We start from the raw sequence: 27,874 nt of genomic DNA on the forward strand, positions 1-27,874 counted from the left end.
CATACTATAACGTGTTTAGTGTGCATATTGTTTACTGCAGATAAACTAGAGAAAGCTTCAATAAAACAATTACACAACCAAGTCTGATAAAACAAATAGCTGTGACTAAATGGGTGAAATAAAGAAACAGGAGTAATAGTAATAGATCTTGGGGGCAGTAAAGGACAACTTAATGTGCACAAGCAATAGAATGCATTTATGCTAAATGATATTGTTTTCCAGTGTCACTGTTAATAACGGTGGTGAAGATGTTGTATAATGGGCGTACAAACACATTACACATTGTGCACGGTGTAAAATACTGAATCATGTGTACCTGTGCACTGTTGTGCTTTTGCAGTGCAATTGTGCATCAAATCGCTATGACTGCAGATAGTCGATGCTTTAAAGAAGAGCAGGACTGGGAACCGGTTTAGATGCATCATTTATTGGGTCCAGACAATGGCAGCCTGGTGTTTTGCAACGATTTCAGCTCGTCCGTCCCGTCAGCAGCTCCACGCCGCCGCGCTGCAGCACCGCCGGCACGTCATATCCGGCGCCTGTTTCAACATGGCTTCTTGCACGGTAGAAAAAAAGTATTTCATGCCCAATTGTTTTTCTCTCACTAAACACCATTAAAAGAGCCCAAGACGGACCCCCCACCCCGTGTGCGACCCTATAACCCCTCCTTCACCCCGCAGTAAGGTAAGTCGCCGTGTCCGCAGCTGCATCTGCACCGCGAATGGCACCTTAGGGACCGTCTTTAAAAACACGTCTTCCGTGGTAAACGTCGAGTAAGGGTGAGTTGGTACAGATTGGGCACCGCAGAGGAAGTCGTGCGAGTGTATTGCTTGTGCACATGACGAAACCCCCACATTGCTGTAACGGCCCCCCTGCACGCTGGATTGCACGCATAGCACGAAGCTGCAGGAAAGCGTGTCGTCGTCTTACTGATTGTTACTCTGTTGCACTGAGAGCGCCCTTCCCTCGGACTGCCACTCACCCCGGCCTTGAGTAACAGGCGCAACTTACTCAGCTGGGAAGTGACTGATTTGGGATTTATGTATCTAAGCAGCTTCGGGAAAACGTGTTTCCACTATCATACCCACACACAAGCACACAAGGTCACAGTCTTTGGCCCCAAGAAGTAGTTGTGTGGCCTCCTGGACCCCTGCTGCGCCGCACGAAACCCGGTTCATTTCCTCTCGTATGGCTTTGAGTCCAGCTGTGTGTAGAGGGTTTCTAAGGAACCCGGGCACCCACAGTGGATTTAGAAAAGTTGTTTGTAAATAAACCAAATAAAGAATTGAATTATAGCAAAAATAGGTCATTAGTGGAAGTAGTAGTAATAGTAGTTCCACTGAATTTGAATAGCAGGCAGTACATTATTTGGGCCAAATAGCAATCAGAAAGGGAGCCCAGAGCTCTAACCACTACTCCACACTGCTGCCCTTAAATCACCATCATTGCATACTTTGAACACGGACATTTGCCTAATTAAGACCCACAATTGATTCAATTCAGCAGTTAATGATCTGGATAAAGCAAAAGCCTGTAGACCCCGAGGCTCTCCGGGGATGGGTTAGCCACCACTGCTGTACAATTTTAATCTCGTCTGTATGTGTAGGAGATGTTCTGGACCCTGAAGGGGCTGTGTGTTAGTTTGGATCAGACAGGAAAGACGTATACAAAGAGATGCCCACCGTGGTGACAGAAACCTGGGCGTTATACCCCCTAGCTATGGCTTATAGCGGTGGTTCTCAACTCTGGTCCTGGACGAGCCCCTACCCTGCTGGTTTTTGTTCCATCTGAGCTCTCAGATACTTATTGAACCCTTAATTGAAGTAATTTGATTACATTTGACTCTGTAAAATTGTGTAATTCCTTAATAAGACAGCCTAACGTTTCAGGGATCTGCAGCGGAAGATGGCGGCGCCGGAGGGCAGACACGCCCTGCTGCTGCTGTCGTCGCTCAACCAGCAGAGGGTGCAGGGCAGCTTCTGCGACGCCAGCCTGAGCGCGGAGGACGGGGGGGTGTTCCGGGCGCACCGCAGCGTGCTGGCCTGCTTCAGCCAGCTGTTCCGCGACTCCTACGCTGCCACCCCGTTCGTGGACGTGCGCCTGCCCGAGGGCTGCCCCTCCGAGGGACTGGGCCTGCTGCTGGACTTCATCTACACGGGGGAGCTGAAGCTGAGCTCGGGGACACTGGACAAGGTGCGCAGTGCGGCCCTCAGCCTGTCCGTGCCCGACGCCCTCAGCCTCTGCCAGGAGTTTGGCCAGGGGGACCCGCCCGAAGCCCCCCTACAGGCAGAACCCAGCGCAGCAGACAGTGAGTGCCAGGGATCCCCGCGGGGGGCCCCCGAGGGACAGGAATGCACCGGCGCAGCTCAGCCATCGGGGACGGCGAAACCCAAACCCAGACAGTCGGCCAAGATGAAATCCAAAGCGGTCAATACCACACCAAGGCCGGTTGCCCCCTGCCCAGCCACAGATGCCACCACAACCACACGCTCGGGACGCAGAGTCAAGGGCCCCAGCCGCCTGCTCAGGGACAGCCCCCCGCCCACGTCTCCCCGGATCCCCCCACGCCGGGCCGAGCCAGCAGCTAAGGAAGAGGGAAAGGGGGCGTCTGTGGCAGCCGATGTGGAGAGCGCCGAGCCCCCCGCCGTGGGCACAGAGGTACCGGGCTTTTCATTTCCTAATGCGCGGTGCCAAAGGATTTTACTGGCATTAAATAGAAAAACAAGAACTGACCCTTGGGATGTCAGAGGCAGGGACGAGAGACTAACTGCATCCTGCGGCACATCTCATTCAATTACAGAGAGCCGGAGGATGTGAAACTGCCGGTACAGGGTTTGATTTCCCCCACTTTTTTCCCCTTGCAGGACGGGAGGGGAGTGGAGGCCGGCCGCGACGTGGACCACGAGGAAGAAGAGGCTGGGGAGGGCGAGGTGGGGCGCGAGGACACCGACGAAGACTACCTCCCCCCCACGCCTCCCGCCACCGCGGCCAACCCCCGGAGCAGGTACAGGGGCCGGGCGCGGGGAGCCGTCAACAAGGAGAATGGGGAGAGGCCCCGGAGGGATGCCAGGAGGGGCTCCGTTCAGTGCCCGACCTGCCACAAGACCTTCCTCAGCAAGTACTACCTCAAGGTGCACAACAGGTAGGCCCTGCCAGCTGTCATACTTTTATGATCAGGTCCATTTACCACACACACACACACACAACCGCATCTTGAGTCAGCTGGCATTCTCTCCCTCTCTCTCTCTCTCTCTCTCCCTCAGACGCCACACTGGGGAGAAGCCGTTCGAGTGTGGCAAGTGTGGCAAGTGCTACTACAGGAAAGAGAACCTTCTGGAGCACGAAGCCAGGAACTGTATGAACCGAGCAGAAGTGGTGAGTCTTACCTGGACCGGACATACACAGCTGTGTCCCCGAGCCAGGTGTTCTCTCAGTGTGTTGAATGTGTGTGTGTGTGTGTGTGTGGCAGGTGTTCTCTCGGTGTGTGTTTGTTGGGGCAGGTGTTCTCAGTGTGTTAATGTGTGTGTGTCTGTGTGGCAGGTGTTCTCAGTGTGTTAATGTGTGTGTGTCTGTGTGGCAGGTGTTCTCTCGGTGTGTGTTTCTTGTGGCAGGTGTTCTCTGTGTTAATGTGTGTGTGTTTGTTGTGGCAGGTGTTCTCAGTGTGTTAATGTGTGTGTGTGTCTGTGTTGCAGGTGTTCTCAGTGTGTTAATGTGTGTGTGTCTGTGTGGCAGGTGTTCTCAGTGTGTTAATGTGTGTGTGTCTGTGTGGCAGGTGTTCTCAGTGTGTTAATGTGTGTGTGTGTCTGTGTGGCAGGTGTTCTCAGTGTGTTAATGTGTGTGTGTTTGTTGTGGCAGGTGTTCTCTGTGTTAATGTGTGTGTGTCTGTGTGGCAGGTGTTCTCTGTGTTAATGTGTGTGTGTTTCTTGTGGCAGGTGTTCTCAGTGTGTTAATGTGTGTGTGTCTGTGTGGCAGGTGTTCTCAGTGTGTTAATGTGTGTGTGTCTGTGTGGCAGGTGTTCTCAGTGTGTTAATGTGTGTGTGTCTGTGTGGCAGGTGTTCTCAGTGTGTTAATGTGTGTGTGTGTCTGTGTGGCAGGTGTTCTCAGTGTGTTAATGTGTGTGTGTTTGTTGTGGCAGGTGTTCTCTGTGTTAATGTGTGTGTGTCTGTGTGGCAGGTGTTCTCTGTGTTAATGTGTGTGTGTTTCTTGTGGCAGGTGTTCTCAGTGTGTTAATGTGTGTGTGTCTGTGTGGCAGGTGTTCTCAGTGTGTTAATGTGTGTGTGTCTGTGTGGCAGGTGTTCTCAGTGTGTTAATGTGTGTGTGTCTGTGTGGCAGGTGTTCTCAGTGTGTTAATGTGTGTGTGTGTCTGTGTGTGTGTGTGTCTGTGTGGCAGGTGTTCTCTCGGTGTGTGTCTGTGTGGCAGGTGTTCTCAGTGTGTTAATGTGTGTGTGTCTGTGTGGCAGGTGTTCTCTCGGTGTGTGTTTGTTGTGGCAGGTGTTCTCAGTGTGTTAATGTGTGTGTGTGTCTGTGTGGCAGGTGTTCTCAGTGTGTTAATGTGTGTGTGTCTGTGTGGCAGGTGTTCTCAGTGTGTTAATGTGTGTGTGTGTGTGTGGCAGGTGTTCTCTCGGTGTGTGTTTGTTGTGGCAGGTGTTCTCAGTGTGTTAAGGTGTGTGTGTTTCTTGTGGCAGGTGTTCTCAGTGTGTTCATGTGTGTGTTTGTTGTGGCAGGTGTTCTCTCTGTGTGTGTTTGTTGTGGCAGGTGTTCTCAGTGTGTTAATGTGTGTGTGTCTGTGTGGCAGGTGTTCTCAGTGTGTTCATGTGTGTGTTTGTTGTGGCAGGTGTTCTCAGTGTGTTAAGGTGTGTGTGTTTCTTGTGGCAGGTGTTCTCAGTGTGTTAATGTGTGTGTGTGTCTGTGTGGCAGGTGTTCTCTGTGTTAATGTGTGTGTGTTTGTTGTGGCAGGTGTTCTCAGTGTGTTAATGTGTGTGTGTGTCTGTGTGGCAGGTGTTCTCAGTGTGTTAATGTGTGTGTGTTTGTTGTGGCAGGTGTTCTCAGTGTGTTAAGGTGTGTGTGTTTCTTGTGGCAGGTGTTCTCAGTGTGTTAATGTGTGTGTGTTTGTTGTGGCAGGTGTTCTCAGTGTGTTAAGGTGTGTGTGTTTCTTGTGGCAGGTGTTCTCACTGTGTTAATGTGTGTGTGTGTCTGTGTGGCAGGTGTTCTCTGTGTTAATGTGTGTGTGTTTGTTGTGGCAGGTGTTCTCAGTGTGTTAATGTGTGTGTGTTTGTTGTGGCAGGTGTTCTCAGTGTGTTAATGTGTGTGTGTCTGTGTGGCAGGTGTTCTCAGTGTGTTAATGTGTGTGTGTCTGTGTGGCAGGTGTTCTCAGTGTGTTAATGTGTGTGTGTCTGTGTGGCAGGTGTTCTCAGTGTGTTAATGTGTGTGTGTCTGTGTGGCAGGTGTTCTCTCGGTGTGTGTTTGTTGTGGCAGGTGTTCTCAGTGTGTTAATGTGTGTGGGTTTTTGTGGCAGGTGTTCTCAGTGTGTTAATGTGTGTGTGTGTCTGTGTGGCAGGTGTTCTTTCAGTGTGTTAATGTGTGTGTGTCTGTGTGGCAGGTGTTCTCAGTGTGTTAATGTGTGTGTGTCTGTGTGGCAGGTGTTCTCAGTGTGTTCATGTGTGTGTTTGTTGTGGCAGGTGTTCTCTCTGTGTGTGTTTGTTGTGGCAGGTGTTCTCAGTGTGTTAAGGTGTGTGTGTCTGTGTGGCAGGTGTTCTCAGTGTGTTAAGGTGTGTGTGTCTGTGTGGCAGGTGTTCTCTGTGTTAATGTGTGTGTGTTTGTTGTGGCAGGTGTTCTCAGTGTGTTAATGTGTGTGTGTGTGTCTGTGTGGCAGGTGTTCTTTCAGTGTGTTAATGTGTGTGTGTCTGTGTGGCAGGTGTTCTCAGTGTGTTAATGTGTGTGTGTCTGTGTGGCAGGTGTTCTCAGTGTGTTAATGTGTGTGTGTCTGTGTGGCAGGTGTTCTCAGTGTGTTAATGTGTGTGTGTCTGTGTGGCAGGTGTTCTCAGTGTGTTAATGTGTGTGTGTCTGTGTGGCAGGTGTTCTCAGTGTGTTAAGGTGTGTGTGTTTCTTGTGGCAGGTGTTCTCAGTGTGTTAAGGTGTGTGTGTTTCTTGTGGCAGGTGTTCTCAGTGTGTTAATGTGTGTGTGTCTGTGTGGCAGGTGTTCTCAGTGTGTTAATGTGTGTGTGTCTGTGTGGCAGGTGTTCTCAGTGTGTTAATGTGTGTGTGTCTGTGTGGCAGGTGTTCTCAGTGTGTTCATGTGTGTGTTTGTTGTGGCAGGTGTTCTCAGTGTGTTAATGTGTGTGTGTTTGTTGTGGCAGGTGTTCTCAGTGTGTTAATGTGTGTGTGTTTGTTGTGGCAGGTGTTCTCAGTGTGTTAATGTGTGTGTGTGTCTGTGTGGCAGGTGTTCTCTGTGTTAATGTGTGTGTGTTTGTTGTGGCGGGTGTTCTCAGTGTGTTAAGGTGTGTGTGTTTCTTGTGGCAGGTGTTCTCAGTGTGTTAATGTGTGTGTCTGTGTGGCAGGTGTTCTCAGTGTGTTAAGGTGTGTGTGTGTCTGTGTGGCAGGTGTTCTCAGTGTGTTAATGTGTGTGTGTGTCTGTGTGGCAGGTGTTCTCAGTGTGTTAATGTGTGTGTGTTTCTTGTGGCAGGTGTTCTCAGTGTGTTAATGTGTGTGTGTGTCTGTGTGGCAGGTGTTCTCTGTGTTAATGTGTGTGTGTTTGTTGTGGCAGGTGTTCTCAGTGTGTTAATGTGTGTGTGTGTGTCTGTGTGGCAGGTGTTCTCAGTGTGTTAAGGTGTGTGTGTTTCTTGTGGCAGGTGTTCTCAGTGTGTTAATGTGTGTGTGTCTGTGTGGCAGGTGTTCTCAGTGTGTTAATGTGTGTGTGTTTGTTGTGGCAGGTGTTCTCAGTGTGTTAAGGTGTGTGTGTTTCTTGTGGCAGGTGTTCTCAGTGTGTTAATGTGTGTGTGTGTCTGTGTGGCAGGTGTTCTCTGTGTTAATGTGTGTGTGTTTGTTGTGGCAGGTGTTCTCAGTGTGTTAATGTGTGTGTGTGTCTGTGTGGCAGGTGTTCTTTCAGTGTGTTAATGTGTGTGTTTGTTGTGGCAGGTGTTCTCAGTGTGTTAATGTGTGTGTGTCTGTGTGGCAGGTGTTCTCAGTGTGTTAATGTGTGTGTGTCTGTGTGGCAGGTGTTCTCAGTGTGTTAATGTGTGTGTGTGTCTGTGTGGCAGGTGTTCTCTGTGTTAATGTGTGTGTGTTTGTTGTGGCGGGTGTTCTCAGTGTGTTAAGGTGTGTGTGTTTCTTGTGGCAGGTGTTCTCAGTGTGTTAATGTGTGTGTGTTTGTTGTGGCAGGTGTTCTCAGTGTGTTAAGGTGTGTGTGTGTTTGTTGTGGCAGGTGTTCTCAGTGTGTTAATGTGTGTGTGTGTCTGTGTGGCAGGTGTTCTCTGTGTTAATGTGTGTGTGTTTGTTGTGGCAGGTGTTCTCAGTGTGTTAAGGTGTGTGTGTTTCTTGTGGCAGGTGTTCTCAGTGTGTTAATGTGTGTGTGTGTCTGTGTGGCAGGTGTTCTCTGTGTTAATGTGTGTGTGTTTGTTGTGGCAGGTGTTCTCAGTGTGTTAATGTGTGTGTGTGTGTCTGTGTGGCAGGTGTTCTTTCAGTGTGTTAATGTGTGTGTTTGTTGTGGCAGGTGTTCTCTCTGTGTGTGTTTGTTGTGGCAGGTGTTCTCTCTGTGTGTTTGTTGTGGCAGGTGTTCTCAGTGTGTTAAGGTGTGTGTGTCTGTGTGGCAGGTGTTCTCAGTGTGTTAAGGTGTGTGTGTCTGTGTGGCAGGTGTTCTCTGTGTTAATGTGTGTGTGTTTGTTGTGGCAGGTGTTCTCAGTGTGTTAAGGTGTGTGTGTTTCTTGTGGCAGGTGTTCTCAGTGTGTTAATGTGTGTGTGTGTCTGTGTGGCAGGTGTTCTCTGTGTTAATGTGTGTGTGTTTGTTGTGGCAGGTGTTCTCAGTGTGTTAATGTGTGTGTCTGTGTGGCAGGTGTTCTCAGTGTGTTAATGTGTGTGTGTTTGTTGTGGCAGGTGTTCTCAGTGTGTTAAGGTGTGTGTGTGTCTGTGTGGCAGGTGTTCTTTCAGTGTGTTAATGTGTGTGTGTCTGTGTGGCAGGTGTTCTCAGTGTGTTAATGTGTGTGTGTCTGTGTGGCAGGTGTTCTCAGTGTGTTAATGTGTGTGTGTCTGTGTGGCAGGTGTTCTCAGTGTGTTAATGTGTGTGTGTCTGTGTGGCAGGTGTTCTCAGTGTGTTAAGGTGTGTGTGTTTCTTGTGGCAGGTGTTCTCAGTGTGTTAAGGTGTGTGTGTGTTTCTTGTGGCAGGTGTTCTCAGTGTGTTAATGTGTGTGTGTTTGTTGTGGCAGGTGTTCTCAGTGTGTTAAGGTGTGTGTGTTTCTTGTGGCAGGTGTTCTCAGTGTGTTAATGTGTGTGTGTGTCTGTGTGGCAGGTGTTCTCTGTGTTAATGTGTGTGTGTTTGTTGTGGCGGGTGTTCTCAGTGTGTTAAGGTGTGTGTGTTTCTTGTGGCAGGTGTTCTCAGTGTGTTAATGTGTGTGTGTCTGTGTGGCAGGTGTTCTCAGTGTGTTAATGTGTGTGTGTCTGTGTGGCAGGTGTTCTCAGTGTGTTCATGTGTGTGTTTGTTGTGGCAGGTGTTCTCTCTGTGTGTGTTTGTTGTGGCAGGTGTTCTCAGTGTGTTAATGTGTGTGTGTTTGTTGTGGCAGGTGTTCTCAGTGTGTTAATGTGTGTGTGTGTCTGTGTGGCAGGTGTTCTCTGTGTTAATGTGTGTGTGTTTGTTGTGGCAGGTGTTCTCAGTGTGTTAAGGTGTGTGTGTCTGTGTGGCAGGTGTTCTCTGTGTTAAGGTGTGTGTGTTTCTTGTGGCAGGTGTTCTCAGTGTGTTAATGTGTGTGTGTCTGTGTGGCAGGTGTTCTCTGTGTTAATGTGTGTGTGTTTGTTGTGGCAGGTGTTCTCAGTGTGTTAATGTGTGTGTGTCTGTGTGGCAGGTGTTCTCAGTGTGTTAATGTGTGTGTGTGTGTGTGGCAGGTGTTCTCAGTGTGTTAATGTGTGTGTGTCTGTGTGGCAGGTGTTCTCAGTGTGTTAATGTGTGTGTGTGTCTGTGTGGCAGGTGTTCTCAGTGTGTTAAGGTGTGTGTGTTTCTTGTGGCAGGTGTTCTCAGTGTGTTAATGTGTGTGTGTCTGTGTGGCAGGTGTTCTCAGTGTGTTAATGTGTGTGTGTGTGTGTGGCAGGTGTTCTCAGTGTGTTAATGTGTGTGTGTCTGTGTGGCAGGTGTTCTCAGTGTGTTAATGTGTGTGTGTCTGTGTGGCAGGTGTTCTCAGTGTGTTAATGTGTGTGTGTTTGTTGTGGCAGGTGTTCTCAGTGTGTTAAGGTGTGTGTGTTTCTTGTGGCAGGTGTTCTCAGTGTGTTAATGTGTGTGTGTGTCTGTGTGGCAGGTGTTCTCTGTGTTAATGTGTGTGTGTTTGTTGTGGCAGGTGTTCTCAGTGTGTTAATGTGTGTGTGTGTCTGTGTGGCAGGTGTTCTCAGTGTGTTCATGTGTGTGTCTGTGTGGCAGGTGTTCTCAGTGTGTTAAGGTGTGTGTGTGTCTGTGTGGCAGGTGTTCTCAGTGTGTTAATGTGTGTGTGTGTCTGTGTGGCAGGTGTTCTCAGTGTGTTAATGTGTGTGTGTTTGTTGTGGCAGGTGTTCTCAGTGTGTTAAGGTGTGTGTGTTTCTTGTGGCAGGTGTTCTCAGTGTGTTAATGTGTGTGTGTGTCTGTGTGGCAGGTGTTCTCTGTGTTAATGTGTGTGTGTTTGTTGTGGCAGGTGTTCTCAGTGTGTTAATGTGTGTGTGTGTCTGTGTGGCAGGTGTTCTCAGTGTGTTAAGGTGTGTGTGTTTCTTGTGGCAGGTGTTCTCAGTGTGTTAATGTGTGTGTGTCTGTGTGGCAGGTGTTCTCAGTGTGTTAAGGTGTGTGTGTGTCTGTGTGGCAGGTGTTCTCAGTGTGTTCATGTGTGTGTCTGTGTGGCAGGTGTTCTCAGTGTGTTAAGGTGTGTGTGTGTCTGTGTGGCAGGTGTTCTCAGTGTGTTAATGTGTGTGTGTGTCTGTGTGGCAGGTGTTCTCAGTGTGTTAATGTGTGTGTGTCTGTGTGGCAGGTGTTCTCAGTGTGTTAAGGTGTGTGTGTTTCTTGTGGCAGGTGTTCTCAGTGTGTTAATGTGTGTGTGTGTGTGTGGCAGGTGTTCTCAGTGTGTTAAGGTGTGTGTGTTTCTTGTGGCAGGTGTTCTCAGTGTGTTAATGTGTGTGTGTGTCTGTGTGGCAGGTGTTCTCTGTGTTAATGTGTGTGTGTTTGTTGTGGCAGGTGTTCTCAGTGTGTTAATGTGTGTGTGTGTCTGTGTGGCAGGTGTTCTCAGTGTGTTAAGGTGTGTGTGTTTCTTGTGGCAGGTGTTCTCAGTGTGTTAATGTGTGTGTGTTTGTTGTGGCAGGTGTTCTCAGTGTGTTAAGGTGTGTGTGTTTCTTGTGGCAGGTGTTCTCAGTGTGTTAATGTGTGTGTGTGTGGCAGGTGTTCTCTGTGTTAATGTGTGTGTGTTTGTTGTGGCAGGTGTTCTCAGTGTGTTAATGTGTGTGTCTGTGTGGCAGGTGTTCTCAGTGTGTTAATGTGTGTGTGTTTGTTGTGGCAGGTGTTCTCAGTGTGTTAAGGTGTGTGTGTTTCTTGTGGCAGGTGTTCTCAGTGTGTTAATGTGTGTGTGTCTGTGTGGCAGGTGTTCTCTGTGTTAATGTGTGTGTGTTTGTTGTGGCAGGTGTTCTCAGTGTGTTAATGTGTGTGTGTGTCTGTGTGGCAGGTGTTCTTTCAGTGTGTTAATGTGTGTGTGTCTGTGTGGCAGGTGTTCTCAGTGTGTTAATGTGTGTGTGTCTGTGTGGCAGGTGTTCTCAGTGTGTTAATGTGTGTGTGTCTGTGTGGCAGGTGTTCTCAGTGTGTTCATGTGTGTGTTTGTTGTGGCAGGTGTTCTCTCTGTGTGTGTTTGTTGTGGCAGGTGTTCTCAGTGTGTTAAGGTGTGTGTGTCTGTGTGGCAGGTGTTCTCAGTGTGTTAAGGTGTGTGTGTCTGTGTGGCAGGTGTTCTCTGTGTTAATGTGTGTGTGTTTGTTGTGGCAGGTGTTCTCAGTGTGTTAAGGTGTGTGTGTTTCTTGTGGCAGGTGTTCTCAGTGTGTTAATGTGTGTGTGTCTGTGTGGCAGGTGTTCTCTGTGTTAATGTGTGTGTGTTTGTTGTGGCAGGTGTTCTCAGTGTGTTAATGTGTGTGTGTGTCTGTGTGGCAGGTGTTCTTTCAGTGTGTTAATGTGTGTGTGTTTGTGTGGCAGGTGTTCTCAGTGTGTTAATGTGTGTGTGTCTGTGTGGCAGGTGTTCTCAGTGTGTTAATGTGTGTGTGTCTGTGTGGCAGGTGTTCTCAGTGTGTTAATGTGTGTGTGTCTGTGTGGCAGGTGTTCTCAGTGTGTTAAGGTGTGTGTGTTTCTTGTGGCAGGTGTTCTCAGTGTGTTAAGGTGTGTGTGTGTTTCTTGTGGCAGGTGTTCTCTGTGTTAATGTGTGTGTGTTTGTTGTGGCAGGTGTTCTCAGTGTGTTAAGGTGTGTGTGTTTCTTGTGGCAGGTGTTCTCAGTGTGTTAATGTGTGTGTGTCTGTGTGGCAGGTGTTCTCTCGGTGTGTGTTTCTTGTGGCAGGTGTTCTCAGTGTGTTAATGTGTGTGTGTCTGTGTGGCAGGTGTTCTCAGTGTGTTTGTTGTGGCAGGTGTTCTCTCTGTGTGTGTTTGTTGTGGCAGGTGTTCTCAGTGTGTTAATGTGTGTGTGTTTGTTGTGGCAGGTGTTCTCAGTGTGTTAATGTGTGTGTGTGTGTCTGTGTGGCAGGTGTTCTCTGTGTTAATGTGTGTGTGTTTGTTGTGGCGGGTGTTCTCAGTGTGTTAAGGTGTGTGTGTCTGTGTGGCAGGTGTTCTCTGTGTTAAGGTGTGTGTGTTTCTTGTGGCAGGTGTTCTCAGTGTGTTAATGTGTGTGTGTCTGTGTGGCAGGTGTTCTCTGTGTTAATGTGTGTGTGTTTGTTGTGGCAGGTGTTCTCAGTGTGTTAATGTGTGTGTGTGTCTGTGTGGCAGGTGTTCTCAGTGTGTTAAGGTGTGTGTGTTTATTGTGGCAGGTGTTCTCAGTGTGTTAATGTGTGTGTGTCTGTGTGGCAGGTGTTCTCAGTGTGTTAATGTGTGTGTGTGTGTGTGGCAGGTGTTCTCAGTGTGTTAATGTGTGTGTGTCTGTGTGGCAGGTGTTCTCAGTGTGTTAATGTGTGTGTGTCTGTGTGGCAGGTGTTCTCAGTGTGTTAATGTGTGTGTGTTTGTTGTGGCAGGTGTTCTCAGTGTGTTAAGGTGTGTGTGTTTCTTGTGGCAGGTGTTCTCAGTGTGTTAATGTGTGTGTGTGTCTGTGTGGCAGGTGTTCTCTGTGTTAATGTGTGTGTGTTTGTTGTGGCAGGTGTTCTCAGTGTGTTAATGTGTGTGTGTGTCTGTGTGGCAGGTGTTCTCAGTGTGTTCATGTGTGTGTCTGTGTGGCAGGTGTTCTCAGTGTGTTAAGGTGTGTGTGTGTCTGTGTGGCAGGTGTTCTCAGTGTGTTAATGTGTGTGTGTGTCTGTGTGGCAGGTGTTCTCAGTGTGTTAATGTGTGTGTGTTTGTTGTGGCAGGTGTTCTCAGTGTGTTAAGGTGTGTGTGTTTCTTGTGGCAGGTGTTCTCAGTGTGTTAATGTGTGTGTGTGTCTGTGTGGCAGGTGTTCTCTGTGTTAATGTGTGTGTGTTTGTTGTGGCAGGTGTTCTCAGTGTGTTAATGTGTGTGTGTGTCTGTGTGGCAGGTGTTCTCAGTGTGTTAAGGTGTGTGTGTTTCTTGTGGCAGGTGTTCTCAGTGTGTTAATGTGTGTGTGTCTGTGTGGCAGGTGTTCTCAGTGTGTTAAGGTGTGTGTGTGTCTGTGTGGCAGGTGTTCTCAGTGTGTTCATGTGTGTGTCTGTGTGGCAGGTGTTCTCAGTGTGTTAAGGTGTGTGTGTGTCTGTGTGGCAGGTGTTCTCAGTGTGTTAATGTGTGTGTGTGTCTGTGTGGCAGGTGTTCTCAGTGTGTTAATGTGTGTGTGTCTGTGTGGCAGGTGTTCTCAGTGTGTTAAGGTGTGTGTGTTTCTTGTGGCAGGTGTTCTCAGTGTGTTAATGTGTGTGTGTGTGTGTGGCAGGTGTTCTCAGTGTGTTAAGGTGTGTGTGTTTCTTGTGGCAGGTGTTCTCAGTGTGTTAATGTGTGTGTGTGTCTGTGTGGCAGGTGTTCTCTGTGTTAATGTGTGTGTGTTTGTTGTGGCAGGTGTTCTCAGTGTGTTAATGTGTGTGTGTGTCTGTGTGGCAGGTGTTCTCAGTGTGTTAAGGTGTGTGTGTTTCTTGTGGCAGGTGTTCTCAGTGTGTTAATGTGTGTGTGTTTGTTGTGGCAGGTGTTCTCAGTGTGTTAAGGTGTGTGTGTTTCTTGTGGCAGGTGTTCTCAGTGTGTTAATGTGTGTGTGTGTCTGTGTGGCAGGTGTTCTCTGTGTTAATGTGTGTGTGTTTGTTGTGGCAGGTGTTCTCAGTGTGTTAATGTGTGTGTCTGTGTGGCAGGTGTTCTCAGTGTGTTAATGTGTGTGTGTTTGTTGTGGCAGGTGTTCTCAGTGTGTTAAGGTGTGTGTGTTTCTTGTGGCAGGTGTTCTCAGTGTGTTAATGTGTGTGTGTCTGTGTGGCAGGTGTTCTCTGTGTTAATGTGTGTGTGTTTGTTGTGGCAGGTGTTCTCAGTGTGTTAATGTGTGTGTGTGTCTGTGTGGCAGGTGTTCTTTCAGTGTGTTAATGTGTGTGTGTCTGTGTGGCAGGTGTTCTCAGTGTGTTAATGTGTGTGTGTCTGTGTGGCAGGTGTTCTCAGTGTGTTAATGTGTGTGTGTCTGTGTGGCAGGTGTTCTCAGTGTGTTCATGTGTGTGTTTGTTGTGGCAGGTGTTCTCTCTGTGTGTGTTTGTTGTGGCAGGTGTTCTCAGTGTGTTAAGGTGTGTGTGTCTGTGTGGCAGGTGTTCTCAGTGTGTTAAGGTGTGTGTGTCTGTGTGGCAGGTGTTCTCTGTGTTAATGTGTGTGTGTTTGTTGTGGCAGGTGTTCTCAGTGTGTTAAGGTGTGTGTGTTTCTTGTGGCAGGTGTTCTCAGTGTGTTAATGTGTGTGTGTCTGTGTGGCAGGTGTTCTCTGTGTTAATGTGTGTGTGTTTGTTGTGGCAGGTGTTCTCAGTGTGTTAATGTGTGTGTGTGTCTGTGTGGCAGGTGTTCTTTCAGTGTGTTAATGTGTGTGTGTTTGTGTGGCAGGTGTTCTCAGTGTGTTAATGTGTGTGTGTCTGTGTGGCAGGTGTTCTCAGTGTGTTAATGTGTGTGTGTCTGTGTGGCAGGTGTTCTCTGTGTTAATGTGTGTGTGTTTGTTGTGGCGGGTGTTCTCAGTGTGTTAAGGTGTGTGTGTCTGTGTGGCAGGTGTTCTCTGTGTTAAGGTGTGTGTGTTTCTTGTGGCAGGTGTTCTCAGTGTGTTAATGTGTGTGTGTCTGTGTGGCAGGTGTTCTCTGTGTTAATGTGTGTGTGTTTGTTGTGGCAGGTGTTCTCAGTGTGTTAATGTGTGTGTGTGTCTGTGTGGCAGGTGTTCTCAGTGTGTTAAGGTGTGTGTGTTTCTTGTGGCAGGTGTTCTCAGTGTGTTAATGTGTGTGTGTCTGTGTGGCAGGTGTTCTCAGTGTGTTAATGTGTGTGTGTGTGTGTGGCAGGTGTTCTCAGTGTGTTAATGTGTGTGTGTCTGTGTGGCAGGTGTTCTCAGTGTGTTAATGTGTGTGTGTCTGTGTGGCAGGTGTTCTCAGTGTGTTAATGTGTGTGTGTTTGTTGTGGCAGGTGTTCTCAGTGTGTTAAGGTGTGTGTGTTTCTTGTGGCAGGTGTTCTCAGTGTGTTAATGTGTGTGTGTGTCTGTGTGGCAGGTGTTCTCTGTGTTAATGTGTGTGTGTTTGTTGTGGCAGGTGTTCTCAGTGTGTTAATGTGTGTGTGTGTCTGTGTGGCAGGTGTTCTCAGTGTGTTCATGTGTGTGTCTGTGTGGCAGGTGTTCTCAGTGTGTTAAGGTGTGTGTGTGTCTGTGTGGCAGGTGTTCTCAGTGTGTTAATGTGTGTGTGTGTCTGTGTGGCAGGTGTTCTCAGTGTGTTAATGTGTGTGTGTTTGTTGTGGCAGGTGTTCTCAGTGTGTTAAGGTGTGTGTGTTTCTTGTGGCAGGTGTTCTCAGTGTGTTAATGTGTGTGTGTGTCTGTGTGGCAGGTGTTCTCTGTGTTAATGTGTGTGTGTTTGTTGTGGCAGGTGTTCTCAGTGTGTTAATGTGTGTGTGTGTCTGTGTGGCAGGTGTTCTCAGTGTGTTAAGGTGTGTGTGTTTCTTGTGGCAGGTGTTCTCAGTGTGTTAATGTGTGTGTGTCTGTGTGGCAGGTGTTCTCAGTGTGTTAAGGTGTGTGTGTGTCTGTGTGGCAGGTGTTCTCAGTGTGTTCATGTGTGTGTCTGTGTGGCAGGTGTTCTCAGTGTGTTAAGGTGTGTGTGTGTCTGTGTGGCAGGTGTTCTCAGTGTGTTAATGTGTGTGTGTGTCTGTGTGGCAGGTGTTCTCAGTGTGTTAATGTGTGTGTGTCTGTGTGGCAGGTGTTCTCAGTGTGTTAAGGTGTGTGTGTTTCTTGTGGCAGGTGTTCTCAGTGTGTTAATGTGTGTGTGTGTGTGTGGCAGGTGTTCTCAGTGTGTTAAGGTGTGTGTGTTTCTTGTGGCAGGTGTTCTCAGTGTGTTAATGTGTGTGTGTGTCTGTGTGGCAGGTGTTCTCTGTGTTAATGTGTGTGTGTTTGTTGTGGCAGGTGTTCTCAGTGTGTTAATGTGTGTGTGTGTCTGTGTGGCAGGTGTTCTCAGTGTGTTAAGGTGTGTGTGTTTCTTGTGGCAGGTGTTCTCAGTGTGTTAATGTGTGTGTGTTTGTTGTGGCAGGTGTTCTCAGTGTGTTAAGGTGTGTGTGTTTCTTGTGGCAGGTGTTCTCAGTGTGTTAATGTGTGTGTGTGTCTGTGTGGCAGGTGTTCTCTGTGTTAATGTGTGTGTGTTTGTTGTGGCAGGTGTTCTCAGTGTGTTAATGTGTGTGTCTGTGTGGCAGGTGTTCTCAGTGTGTTAATGTGTGTGTGTTTGTTGTGGCAGGTGTTCTCAGTGTGTTAAGGTGTGTGTGTTTCTTGTGGCAGGTGTTCTCAGTGTGTTAATGTGTGTGTGTCTGTGTGGCAGGTGTTCTCTGTGTTAATGTGTGTGTGTTTGTTGTGGCAGGTGTTCTCAGTGTGTTAATGTGTGTGTGTGTCTGTGTGGCAGGTGTTCTTTCAGTGTGTTAATGTGTGTGTGTCTGTGTGGCAGGTGTTCTCAGTGTGTTAATGTGTGTGTGTCTGTGTGGCAGGTGTTCTCAGTGTGTTAATGTGTGTGTGTCTGTGTGGCAGGTGTTCTCAGTGTGTTCATGTGTGTGTTTGTTGTGGCAGGTGTTCTCTCTGTGTGTGTTTGTTGTGGCAGGTGTTCTCAGTGTGTTAAGGTGTGTGTGTCTGTGTGGCAGGTGTTCTCAGTGTGTTAAGGTGTGTGTGTCTGTGTGGCAGGTGTTCTCTGTGTTAATGTGTGTGTGTTTGTTGTGGCAGGTGTTCTCAGTGTGTTAAGGTGTGTGTGTTTCTTGTGGCAGGTGTTCTCAGTGTGTTAATGTGTGTGTGTCTGTGTGGCAGGTGTTCTCTGTGTTAATGTGTGTGTGTTTGTTGTGGCAGGTGTTCTCAGTGTGTTAATGTGTGTGTGTGTCTGTGTGGCAGGTGTTCTTTCAGTGTGTTAATGTGTGTGTGTTTGTGTGGCAGGTGTTCTCAGTGTGTTAATGTGTGTGTGTCTGTGTGGCAGGTGTTCTCAGTGTGTTAATGTGTGTGTGTCTGTGTGGCAGGTGTTCTCAGTGTGTTAATGTGTGTGTGTCTGTGTGGCAGGTGTTCTCAGTGTGTTAAGGTGTGTGTGTTTCTTGTGGCAGGTGTTCTCAGTGTGTTAAGGTGTGTGTGTGTTTCTTGTGGCAGGTGTTCTCTGTGTTAATGTGTGTGTGTTTGTTGTGGCAGGTGTTCTCAGTGTGTTAAGGTGTGTGTGTTTCTTGTGGCAGGTGTTCTCAGTGTGTTAATGTGTGTGTGTCTGTGTGGCAGGTGTTCTCTCGGTGTGTGTTTCTTGTGGCAGGTGTTCTCAGTGTGTTAATGTGTGTGTGTCTGTGTGGCAGGTGTTCTCAGTGTGTTTGTTGTGGCAGGTGTTCTCTCTGTGTGTGTTTGTTGTGGCAGGTGTTCTCAGTGTGTTAATGTGTGTGTGTTTGTTGTGGCAGGTGTTCTCAGTGTGTTAATGTGTGTGTGTGTGTCTGTGTGGCAGGTGTTCTCTGTGTTAATGTGTGTGTGTTTGTTGTGGCGGGTGTTCTCAGTGTGTTAAGGTGTGTGTGTTTCTTGTGGCAGGTGTTCTCAGTGTGTTAATGTGTGTGTGTCTGTGTGGCAGGTGTTCTCAGTGTGTTAATGTGTGTGTCTGTGTGGCAGGTGTTCTCAGTGTGTTAAGGTGTGTGTGTGTCTGTGTGGCAGGTGTTCTCAGTGTGTTAATGTGTGTGTGTTTGTTGTGGCAGGTGTTCTCAGTGTGTTAATGTGTGTGTGTCTGTGTGGCAGGTGTTCTCAGTGTGTTAATGTGTGTGTGTGTCTGTGTGGCAGGTGTTCTCAGTGTGTTAATGTGTGTGTGTTTGTTGTGGCAGGTGTTCTCAGTGTGTTAAGGTGTGTGTGTTTCTTGTAGCAGGTGTTCTCAGTGTGTTAATGTGTGTGTGTGTCTGTGTGGCAGGTGTTCTCTGTGTTAATGTGTGTGTGTTTGTTGTGGCAGGTGTTCTCAGTGTGTTCATGTGTGTGTCTGTGTGGCAGGTGTTCTCAGTGTGTTAAGGTGTGTGTGTGTCTGTGTGGCAGGTGTTCTCAGTGTGTTAATGTGTGTGTGTGTCTGTGTGGCAGGTGTTCTCAGTGTGTTAATGTGTGTGTGTTTGTTGTGGCAGGTGTTCTCAGTGTGTTAAGGTGTGTGTGTTTCTTGTGGCAGGTGTTCTCAGTGTGTTAATGTGTGTGTGTGTCTGTGTGGCAGGTGTTCTCTGTGTTAATGTGTGTGTGTTTGTTGTGGCAGGTGTTCTCAGTGTGTTAATGTGTGTGTCTGTGTGGCAGGTGTTCTCAGTGTGTTAATGTGTGTGTGTTTGTTGTGGCAGGTGTTCTCAGTGTGTTAATGTGTGTGTGTCTGTGTGGCAGGTGTTCTCAGTGTGTTAATGTGTGTGTGTGTCTGTGTGGCAGGTGTTCTCAGTGTGTTAATGTGTGTGTGTTTGTTGTGGCAGGTGTTCTCAGTGTGTTAAGGTGTGTGTGTTTCTTGTAGCAGGTGTTCTCAGTGTGTTAATGTGTGTGTGTGTCTGTGTGGCAGGTGTTCTCTGTGTTAATGTGTGTGTGTTTGTTGTGGCAGGTGTTCTCAGTGTGTTCATGTGTGTGTCTGTGTGGCAGGTGTTCTCAGTGTGTTAAGGTGTGTGTGTGTCTGTGTGGCAGGTGTTCTCAGTGTGTTAATGTGTGTGTGTGTCTGTGTGGCAGGTGTTCTCAGTGTGTTAATGTGTGTGTGTTTGTTGTGGCAGGTGTTCTCAGTGTGTTAAGGTGTGTGTGTTTGTTGTGGCAGGTGTTCTCAGTGTGTTAATGTGTGTGTCTGTGTGGCAGGTGTTCTCAGTGTGTTAATGTGTGTGTGTTTGTTGTGGCAGGTGTTCTCAGTGTGTTAAGGTGTGTGTGTGTCTGTGTGGCAGGTGTTCTCAGTGTGTTAAGGTGTGTGTGTTTCTTGTGGCAGGTGTTCTCAGTGTGTTAAGGTGTGTGTGTGTTTGTTGTGGCAGGTGTTCTCAGTGTGTTAATGTGTGTGTGTGTCTGTGTGGCAGGTGTTCTCTGTGTTAATGTGTGTGTGTTTGTTGTTACGGGTGTTCTCAGTGTGTTAAGGTGTGTGTGTTTCTTGTGGCAGGTGTTCTCAGTGTGTTAATGTGTGTGTGTCTGTGTGGCAGGTGTTCTCAGTGTGTTAATGTGTGTGTGTGTCTGTGTGGCAGGTGTTCTCAGTGTGTTAATGTGTGTGTGTGTGTGTGGCAGGTGTTCTCAGTGTGTTAATGTGTGTGTGTTTGTTGTGGCAGGTGTTCTCAGTGTGTTAAGGTGTGTGTGTTTCTTGTGGCAGGTGTTCTCAGTGTGTTAATGTGTGTGTGTGTCTGTGTGGCAGGTGTTCTCTGTGTTAATGTGTGTGTGTTTGTTGTGGCAGGTGTTCTCAGTGTGTTAATGTGTGTGTGTGTCTGTGTGGCAGGTGTTCTTTCAGTGTGTTAATGTGTGTGTGTCTGTGTGGCAGGTGTTCTCAGTGTGTTAAGGTGTGTGTGTCTGTGTGGCAGGTGTTCTCTGTGTTAATGTGTGTGTGTTTGTTGTGGCAGGTGTTCTCAGTGTCTTAAGGTGTGTGTGTTTCTTGTGGCAGGTGTTCTCAGTGTGTTAATGTGTGTGTCTGTGTGGCAGGTGTTCTCAGTGTGTTAATGTGTGTGTGTTTGTTGTGGCAGGTGTTCTCAGTGTGTTAAGGTGTGTGTGTTTCTTGTGGCAGGTGTTCTCAGTGTGTTAATGTGTGTGTGTCTGTGTGGCAGGTGTTCTCAGTGTGTTAATGTGTGTGTGTCTGTGTGGCAGGTGTTCTCAGTGTGTTAATGTGTGTGTGTCTGTGTGGCAGGTGTTCTCAGTGTGTTAAGGTGTGTGTGTTTCTTGTGGCAGGTGTTCTCAGTGTGTTAAGGTGTGTGTGTTTCTTGTGGCAGGTGTTCTCAGTGTGTTAATGTGTGTGTGTCTGTGTGGCAGGTGTTCTCAGTGTGTTAAGGTGTGTGTGTTTCTTGTGGCAGGTGTTCTCAGTGTGTTAATGTGTGTGTGTGTCTGTGTGGCAGGTGTTCTCTGTGTTAATGTGTGTGTGTTTGTTGTGGCAGGTGTTCTCAGTGTGTTAATGTGTGTGTCTGTGTGGCAGGTGTTCTCAGTGTGTTAATGTGTGTGTGTTTGTTGTGGCAGGTGTTCTCAGTGTGTTAAGGTGTGTGTGTTTCTTGTGGCAGGTGTTCTCTGTGTTAATGTGTGTGTGTCTGTGTGGCAGGTGTTCTTTCAGTGTGTTAATGTGTGTGTGTCTGTGTGGCAGGTGTTCTCAGTGTGTTAATGTGTGTGTGTCTGTGTGGCAGGTGTTCTCAGTGTGTTAATGTGTGTGTGTCTGTGTGGCAGGTGTTCTCAGTGTGTTAATGTGTGTGTGTCTGTGTGGCAGGTGTTCTCAGTGTGTTAATGTGTGTGTGTTTGTTGTGGCAGGTGTTCTCAGTGTGTTAAGGTGTGTGTGTTTCTTGTGGCAGGTGTTCTCAGTGTGTTAATGTGTGTGTGTGTCTGTGTGGCAGGTGTTCTCTGTGTTAATGTGTGTGTGTTTGTTGTGGCGGGTGTTCTCAGTGTGTTAAGGTGTGTGTGTTTCTTGTGGCAGGTGTTCTCAGTGTGTTAATGTGTGTGTGTCTGTGTGGCAGGTGTTCTCAGTGTGTTAATGTGTGTGTGTCTGTGTGGCAGGTGTTCTCAGTGTGTTAAGGTGTGTGTGTTTCTTGTGGCAGGTGTTCTCAGTGTGTTAATGTGTGTGTGTGTGTCTGTGTGGCAGGTGTTCTCTGTGTTAATGTGTGTGTGTTTGTTGTGGCAGGTGTTCTCAGTGTGTTAATGTGTGTGTGTGTCTGTGTGGCAGGTGTTCTCAGTGTGTTAATGTGTGTGTGTGTCTGTGTGGCAGGTGTTCTCTGTGTTAATGTGTGTGTGTTTGTTGTGGCAGGTGTTCTCAGTGTGTTAATGTGTGTGTCTGTGTGGCAGGTGTTCTCAGTGTGTTAATGTGTGTGTGTTTGTTGTGGCAGGTGTTCTCAGTGTGTTAAGGTGTGTGTGTTTCTTGTGGCAGGTGTTCTCAGTGTGTTAATGTGTGTGTGTCTGTGTGGCAGGTGTTCTCTGTGTTAATGTGTGTGTGTTTGTTGTGGCAGGTGTTCTCAGTGTGTTAATGTGTGTGTGTGTCTGTGTGGCAGGTGTTCTTTCAGTGTGTTAATGTGTGTGTTTGTTGTGGCAGGTGTTCTCTCTGTGTGTTTGTTGTGGCAGGTGTTCTCAGTGTGTTAATGTGTGTGTGTGTCTGTGTGGCAGGTGTTCTCTGTGTTAATGTGTGTGTGTTTGTTGTGGCGGGTGTTCTCAGTGTGTTAAGGTGTGTGTGTCTGTGTGGCAGGTGTTCTCAGTGTGTTAATGTGTGTGTGTGTCTGTGTGGCAGGTGTTCTCAGTGTGTTAATGTGTGTGTGTCTGTGTGGCAGGTGTTCTCAGTGTGTTAATGTGTGTGTGTGTCTGTGTGGCAGGTGTTCTCAGTGTGTTAATGTGTGTGTGTTTGTTGTGGCAGGTGTTCTCAGTGTGTTAAGGTGTGTGTGTTTCTTGTGGCAGGTGTTCTCAGTGTGTTAATGTGTGTGTTTGTTGTGGCAGGTGTTCTCTCTCTGTGTGTTTGTTGTGGCAGGTGTTCTCAGTGTGTTAATGTGTGTGTGTTTGTTGTGGCAGGTGTTCTCAGTGTGTTAAGGTGTGTGTGTCTGTGTGGCAGGTGTTCTCTGTGTTAATGTGTGTGTGTTTGTTGTGGCGGGTGTTCTCAGTGTGTTAAGGTGTGTGTGTTTCTTGTGGCAGGTGTTCTCAGTGTGTTAATGTGTGTGTGTCTGTGTGGCAGGTGTTCTCAGTGTGTTAATGTGTGTGTGTTTGTTGTGGCAGGTGTTCTCAGTGTGTTAAGGTGTGTGTGTGTCTGTGTGGCAGGTGTTCTCAGTGTGTTAATGTGTGTGTCTGTGTGGCAGGTGTTCTCAGTGTGTTAATGTGTGTGTGTGTCTGTGTGGCAGGTGTTCTCAGTGTGTTAATGTGTGTGTGTTTGTTGTGGCAGGTGTTCTCAGTGTGTTAAGGTGTGTGTGTTTCTTGTGGCAGGTGTTCTCAGTGTGTTAATGTGTGTGTGTGTCTGTGTGGCAGGTGTTCTCTGTGTTAATGTGTGTGTGTTTGTTGTGGCAGGTGTTCTCAGTGTGTTAATGTGTGTGTGTGTGTCTGTGTGGCAGGTGTTCTTTCAGTGTGTTAATGTGTGTGTGTCTGTGTGGCAGGTGTTCTCTCTGTGTGTGTTTGTTGTGGCAGGTGTTCTCTCTGTGTGTTTGTTGTGGCAGGTGTTCTCTCTGTGTGTTTGTTGTGGCAGGTGTTCTCTCTGTGTTTGTTGTGGCAGGTGTTCTCAGTGTGTTAATGTGTGTGTGTTTGTTGTGGCAGGTGTTCTCAGTGTGTTAAGGTGTGTGTGTCTGTGTGGCAGGTGTTCTCAGTGTGTTAATGTGTGTGTGTTTGTTGTGGCAGGTGTTCTCAGTGTGTTAAGGTGTGTGTGTGTCTGTGTGGCAGGTGTTCTCAGTGTGTTAATGTGTGTGTCTGTGTGGCAGGTGTTCTCAGTGTGTTAATGTGTGTGTGTGTCTGTGTGGCAGGTGTTCTCAGTGTGTTAATGTGTGTGTGTTTGTTGTGGCAGGTGTTCTCAGTGTGTTAAGGTGTGTGTGTTTCTTGTGGCAGGTGTTCTCAGTGTGTTAATGTGTGTGTGTGTCTGTGTGGCAGGTGTTCTCTGTGTTAATGTGTGTGTGTTTGTTGTGGCAGGTGTTCTCAGTGTGTTAATGTGTGTGTGTGTGTCTGTGTGGCAGGTGTTCTCTCTGTGTGTGTTTGTTGTGGCAGGTGTTCTCTCTGTGTGTTTGTTGTGGCAGGTGTTCTCAGTGTGTTAATGTGTGTGTGTCTGTGTGGCAGGTGTTCTCTGTGTTAATGTGTGTGTGTTTGTTGTGGCAGGTGTTCTCAGTGTGTTAATGTGTGTGTCTGTGTGGCAGGTGTTCTCAGTGTGTTAATGTGTGTGTGTTTGTTGTGGCAGGTGTTCTCTGTGTTAATGTGTGTGTCTGTGTGGCAGGTGTTCTCAGTGTGTTAAGGTGTGTGTGTTTCTTGTGGCAGGTGTTCTCAGTGTGTTAATGTGTGTGTATGTGTCTGTGTGGCAGGTGTTCTTTCAGTGTGTTAATGTGTGTGTTTGTTGTGGCAGGTGTTCTCTCTGTGTGTGTTTGTTGTGGCAGGTGTTCTCTCTGTGTGTTTGTTGTGGCAGGTGTTCTCTCTGTGTGTTTGTTGTGGCAGGTGTTCTCAGTGTGTTAATGTGTGTGTGTTTGTTGTGGCAGGTGTTCTCAGTGTGTTAATGTGTGTGTGTCTGTGTGGCAGGTGTTCTCTGTGTTAATGTGTGTGTGTTTGTTGTGGCAGGTGTTCTCAGTGTGTTAAGGTGTGTGTGTTTCTTGTGGCAGGTGTTCTCAGTGTGTTAATGTGTGTGTGTGTCTGTGTGGCAGATGTTCTCAGTGTGTTCATGTGTGTGTTTGTTGTGGCAGGTGTTCTCTCTGTGTGTGTTTGTTGTGGCAGGTGTTCTCAGTGTGTTAAGGTGTGTGTGTCTGTGTGGCAGGTGTTCTCAGTGTGTTAAGGTGTGTGTGTCTGTGTGGCAGGTGTTCTCTGTGTTAATGTGTGTGTGTTTGTTGTGGCAGGTGTTCTCAGTGTGTTAAGGTGTGTGTGTTTCTTGTGGCAGGTGTTCTCAGTGTGTTAATGTGTGTGTGTGTCTGTGTGGCAGGTGTTCTCTGTGTTAATGTGTGTGTGTTTGTTGTGGCAGGTGTTCTCAGTGTGTTAATGTGTGTGTGTCTGTGTGGCAGGTGTTCTCAGTGTGTTAATGTGTGTGTCTGTGTGGCAGGTGTTCTCAGTGTGTTAATGTGTGTGTGTCTGTGTGGCAGGTGTTCTCAGTGTGTTAATGTGTGTGTGTTTGTTGTGGCAGGTGTTCTCAGTGTGTTAATGTGTGTGTGTCTGTGTGGCAGGTGTTCTCAGTGTGTTAATGTGTGTGTGTCTGTGTGGCAGGTGTTCTCAGTGTGTTAATGTGTGTGTGTCTGTGTGGCAGGTGTTCTCAGTGTGTTCATGTGTGTGTTTGTTGTGGCAGGTGTTCTCTCTGTGTGTGTTTGTTGTGGCAGGTGTTCTCAGTGTGTTAAGGTGTGTGTGTGTCTGTGTGGCAGGTGTTCTCAGTGTGTTAAGGTGTGTGTGTTTCTTGTGGCAGGTGTTCTCAGTGTGTTAATGTGTGTGTGTTTGTTGTGGCAGGTGTTCTCAGTGTGTTAATGTGTGTGTGTTTGTTGTGGCAGGTGTTCTCAGTGTGTTAATGTGTGTGTTTCTTGTGGCAGGTGTTCTCGTGCTCTCAGTGCACATTGACTTTCCGCCGGCGGTTGGAGCTGCGTCTGCACATGGTCAGCCACACCGGAGAAATGCCCAACAAGGTACCGGCCAGTTCCTAATATTCATATTATTGTTATTTGACCGATGTAGTGTGTACCCCCGTGCCTGACGCCTCTGTGTGTCCTTCTGTCTGTGTACCAGTGCACCTCGTGTCCAGAGCAGTTCATGCAGAAGAAGGACTTGAAGAGCCACCTAATCAAGGTTCACGGCGCGCCCAAACCCCACGCGGTGAGCGCACAACACCCTACTCCCTGCTGTTGTCGGGATGTGTGTTCTGGGGAAATGGTTAATGTTGATTGTGCGTTGTGTGTGTGTGTCGTGCTCAGTGCTCGCTGTGTCCCAAGTGCTTCCTGTCCCGCACCGAGCTGCGACTGCACGAGGCCTCCAAGCACCGTGGGGAGAAGCTGTTCGTGTGCGAGGAGTGCGGACACCGCGCCTCCAGCCGCAACGGCCTGCAGATGCACATCAAGGCCATCCACCGGTGAGCAGGGGCAGCTGGGGTGGATAGGGGGAGAGGGGCAGGATGTGTTGTCAATGTGGGGGAATCCATAGACTGGTCTTTTGTTACCCTATAAAAAAAATATTGAGCAGTATTGTGAGTGACTTCCTCTCTAAGTGCTGTGCATCAACCTATTGCATGCTGGGAGAATAGGAGGGTATGTTTTGGCATAGGAGGGCAATTGTGCCGGCCTTGTGCCCAGGGTGGTCTGGGGTGGTTTAGTGTGTGAAGCAGCAGGAACCCCGCACTGATGACTCTGCTGGGGGCTGTTTGTGTGTTTGTGCGGCAGCAACGAGAGGCCCTTTGTGTGTGAGTTCTGCAGCCACGCCTTCACGCAGAAGGCCAACCTGAACATGCACCTGCGCACACACACCGGCGAGAAGCCCTTCCAGTGCCACCTGTGCGGCAAGACCTTCCGCACACAGGGTAACCCCTCTGCTACTGACACACACACACACTCACACACACCTGAATCTGAGTCTCACACCTGAACTACAGCGATACGGGCAATGGGAAAGCCTGGGGTTCAGGGACTTGTGCTTGTCCTTCCTCCTGATTGTGTGTGTGTTACAGCCAGCCTCGACAAGCACCACCGCACACACACGGGCGAGCGGCCGTTCCGCTGTGAATTCTGCGAGCAGCGCTTCACGGAGAAGGGGCCTCTGCTGAGACACGTGGCCAGCAAGCACCAGGAGGGCCGGCCGCACTACTGCCACATCTGCAGCAAGACCTTCAAAGGTAACCACCGCACTGAAACACACACACAGCGGTCATGTGACTGACGATCGTCCGACCGGTCATCTTTACCTGCCCTGTCCCCTTGTTTCTGCCCCCCAGCCATCGAGCAGCTGCGGGTCCATGTGCGCCGACACAAGGGGATGAGGAAGTTTGAGTGCTCCGAGTGCGGCTACAAGTTCACCAGACAGGTACGGTGAATCTGTGAGGATGTTTTTATTATACCCTTTGAACGAACTTCTGATTTAAAATGGGGGTTCGATTCTGGAAACCGAGCCGGTGGGTTCGAGGTAGATGCCAAACCCAGTTTTTTGTGGTCAAAATTTGCCAGCAGCTGTTTCAGGGGACTCTGAACCACATGTGTGTCCCATCTTCAGTTTAACAAGATGTGTATAGATACAGACGGGTGACAAATTAAAGGAAAAACCTGAATCAATGAGTGGAGGAACATATCGAATGCAGATGCCTCCTAACAGCTGTACTGCATGATACAATTAAGCAATTAACATCCTGTCATGCTCTGTGGCATGTATAAACATGCTGAGCAGGCCCAGTTGACCTCGATTTGTCACCTGTCTGTATATACACACACACATTTCATAATAATGTACTCCTAAAAACCGAAGTGAAACCAGTTTAAATCTCTCCCCCTCTCCAGGCCCACCTGCGGCGGCACTCCCAGATACACAACCGGGTGGAGAACTACAACCCTCGGCAGAGGAGGCTGCGCAACCTGGTGGTGGAGGACGAGAAGGCCGAGGTGGAGGCGGGGGCGGTCCTGCCCGGCGAGGAGGCGGTGGAGGGCGAGGGCACGCTGCCCGGCGACATCATCAGCGTCATGATCCCGTCCGGCACCATCGTGGTGGAGGAGGTGGTCTCCACGCAGGGGTGCGGCACCAGGGGGGACGAGCCCGGCTTCACGGTGGCCGACGTCATGGAGCAGACCCTGCTGGTGACCGGGGCGTACCCGCTGCACCACGCCGCGGTCGTCACCGAGGAGCTGGTGGAGGGGGGGGGCACAGTGGATAAGGCCTGAGCTGGATGAGCCGGGGGTGGGGAGGATGGGGAAGGGGCGGTTAGAAACTGTCTTGCCCCACTCTCCGAAATTCCCCACCTGCGGTCGCTGCATTGGTCACGATCTGGACTCAGAGGGACCTGGTTAAGCTGTTATTATAAATGATCAGCCCCCTGTCAATGTGTCGATCAGATAAATCTCTCCGGCCCATGACAGGCTGCTCCACAGCTCAGGCGTGAGCGAAGCCCTCGAATGCCAAAACGCAAATCAAATGAACAAAAATAAAACCTCCAGTCCGTCAAGCAGTTCATTTCCACTCCTCTCTCCGCTGTTCTGGAATTCAAACCACGCCGAGATGGGTGGGCAGATTTGCCGTTTCCCGGTGCTGCGGGTCCTCGAGACACGAGCCCGGCGCCCGTTATCGGGATAATTGGAAACGGCCTCGGCGGAATCGATGGCTCGCCAGATTAGAGCAAAATCATCAAAACCTTCCTTGCGGACGGGACGGGCATTTCAATCTCCCAGCATCGTTTCGATCTGCACAGAACTTTCAACATTTAACTGTCTTCCGTCTGCTTTCGGACATATATACCCCACCCCCCACCATCACACAACCCAAATATAAACACAACAGGCCCCCTTCCATCCCCCAATTACCCATATACCTGTATAATTACGTCTTTTATTGGATTGTGTTGATTAGAAGTCTGATACCATCTTCACCCCTGCAGTTAATTTCTAAATGCTTGTTTGAAAACCTAACGGCGGCACATCTTGAGTTTTATTTTGACTGGCTCTAACAATACATCTCCAGATATCGCAGCAATTCATCGATATCCAGAGGGAGACGTGACTTCTAAACCTTACAAATTCAAATCGGTGAGTTTGCCCCGACATGCTGACCTGCCCATGCCAATATCCCACAATCCTCTGCTCCTCAACGTCTCCTACTTCCTGCTAACAAGAGGAATAAAGGACAGGCTGGTCGGTTGCATGTAAAATGATATGGTTCTCAGATCATAGTTCATTAAAAGCATGCAAATAAAAAGATTGTATAAATCTCACTGGTGAACATTATCTCCTCCATTGGCTTTGTACAGTAATTCATTGACGCAGTTTTAATCACGATTGATGTGTGTTTTTTTAATGTATTATACTGCAAAGAATAGTAATTAAAATCTAAAACTGACCCATGAAGTTTGAAGTTATTTATTTGGGAAATTAAGTGAC

General features: G+C 48.3%; 1 protein-coding gene across 1 annotated transcript; it reads left to right on the plus strand.

Annotated features, from left to right (window-relative positions):
• Positions 1-523: 523 nt before the first annotated feature.
• On the plus strand, positions 524-27,833 carry zbtb48 (zinc finger and BTB domain containing 48). The gene is made up of 11 exons (XM_066690586.1): positions 524-684; positions 1,890-2,658; positions 2,865-3,142; positions 3,264-3,375; positions 24,344-24,436; positions 24,537-24,623; positions 24,722-24,876; positions 25,184-25,320; positions 25,468-25,632; positions 25,732-25,820; positions 26,288-27,833. The coding sequence occupies exons 2-11, from the start codon at positions 1,906-1,908 to the stop codon at positions 26,663-26,665; spliced, it is 2,247 nt and encodes a 748-aa protein (XP_066546683.1). The 5' UTR covers positions 524-684; positions 1,890-1,905; the 3' UTR covers positions 26,666-27,833.
• Positions 27,834-27,874: the final 41 nt, after the last annotated feature.

The sequence above is a fragment of the Amia ocellicauda genome, chromosome 18, assembly GCF_036373705.1.
Source record: "Amia ocellicauda isolate fAmiCal2 chromosome 18, fAmiCal2.hap1, whole genome shotgun sequence".
NCBI classification, from domain to species: domain Eukaryota; kingdom Metazoa; phylum Chordata; class Actinopteri; order Amiiformes; family Amiidae; genus Amia; species Amia ocellicauda.

Coding starts and splice junctions, on each gene's coding strand:
- zbtb48 (XM_066690586.1), top strand. CDS start 1,906: ATGGCGGCGCCGGAGGGCAGACACGCCCTGCTGCTGCTGTCGTCGCTC. Junction 2,659..2,864: donor CCCCCGCCGTGGGCACAGAG/GTACCGGGCTTT, acceptor TTCCCCTTGCAG/GACGGGAGGGGAGTGGAGGC. Junction 3,143..3,263: donor TACCTCAAGGTGCACAACAG/GTAGGCCCTGCC, acceptor TCTCTCCCTCAG/ACGCCACACTGGGGAGAAGC.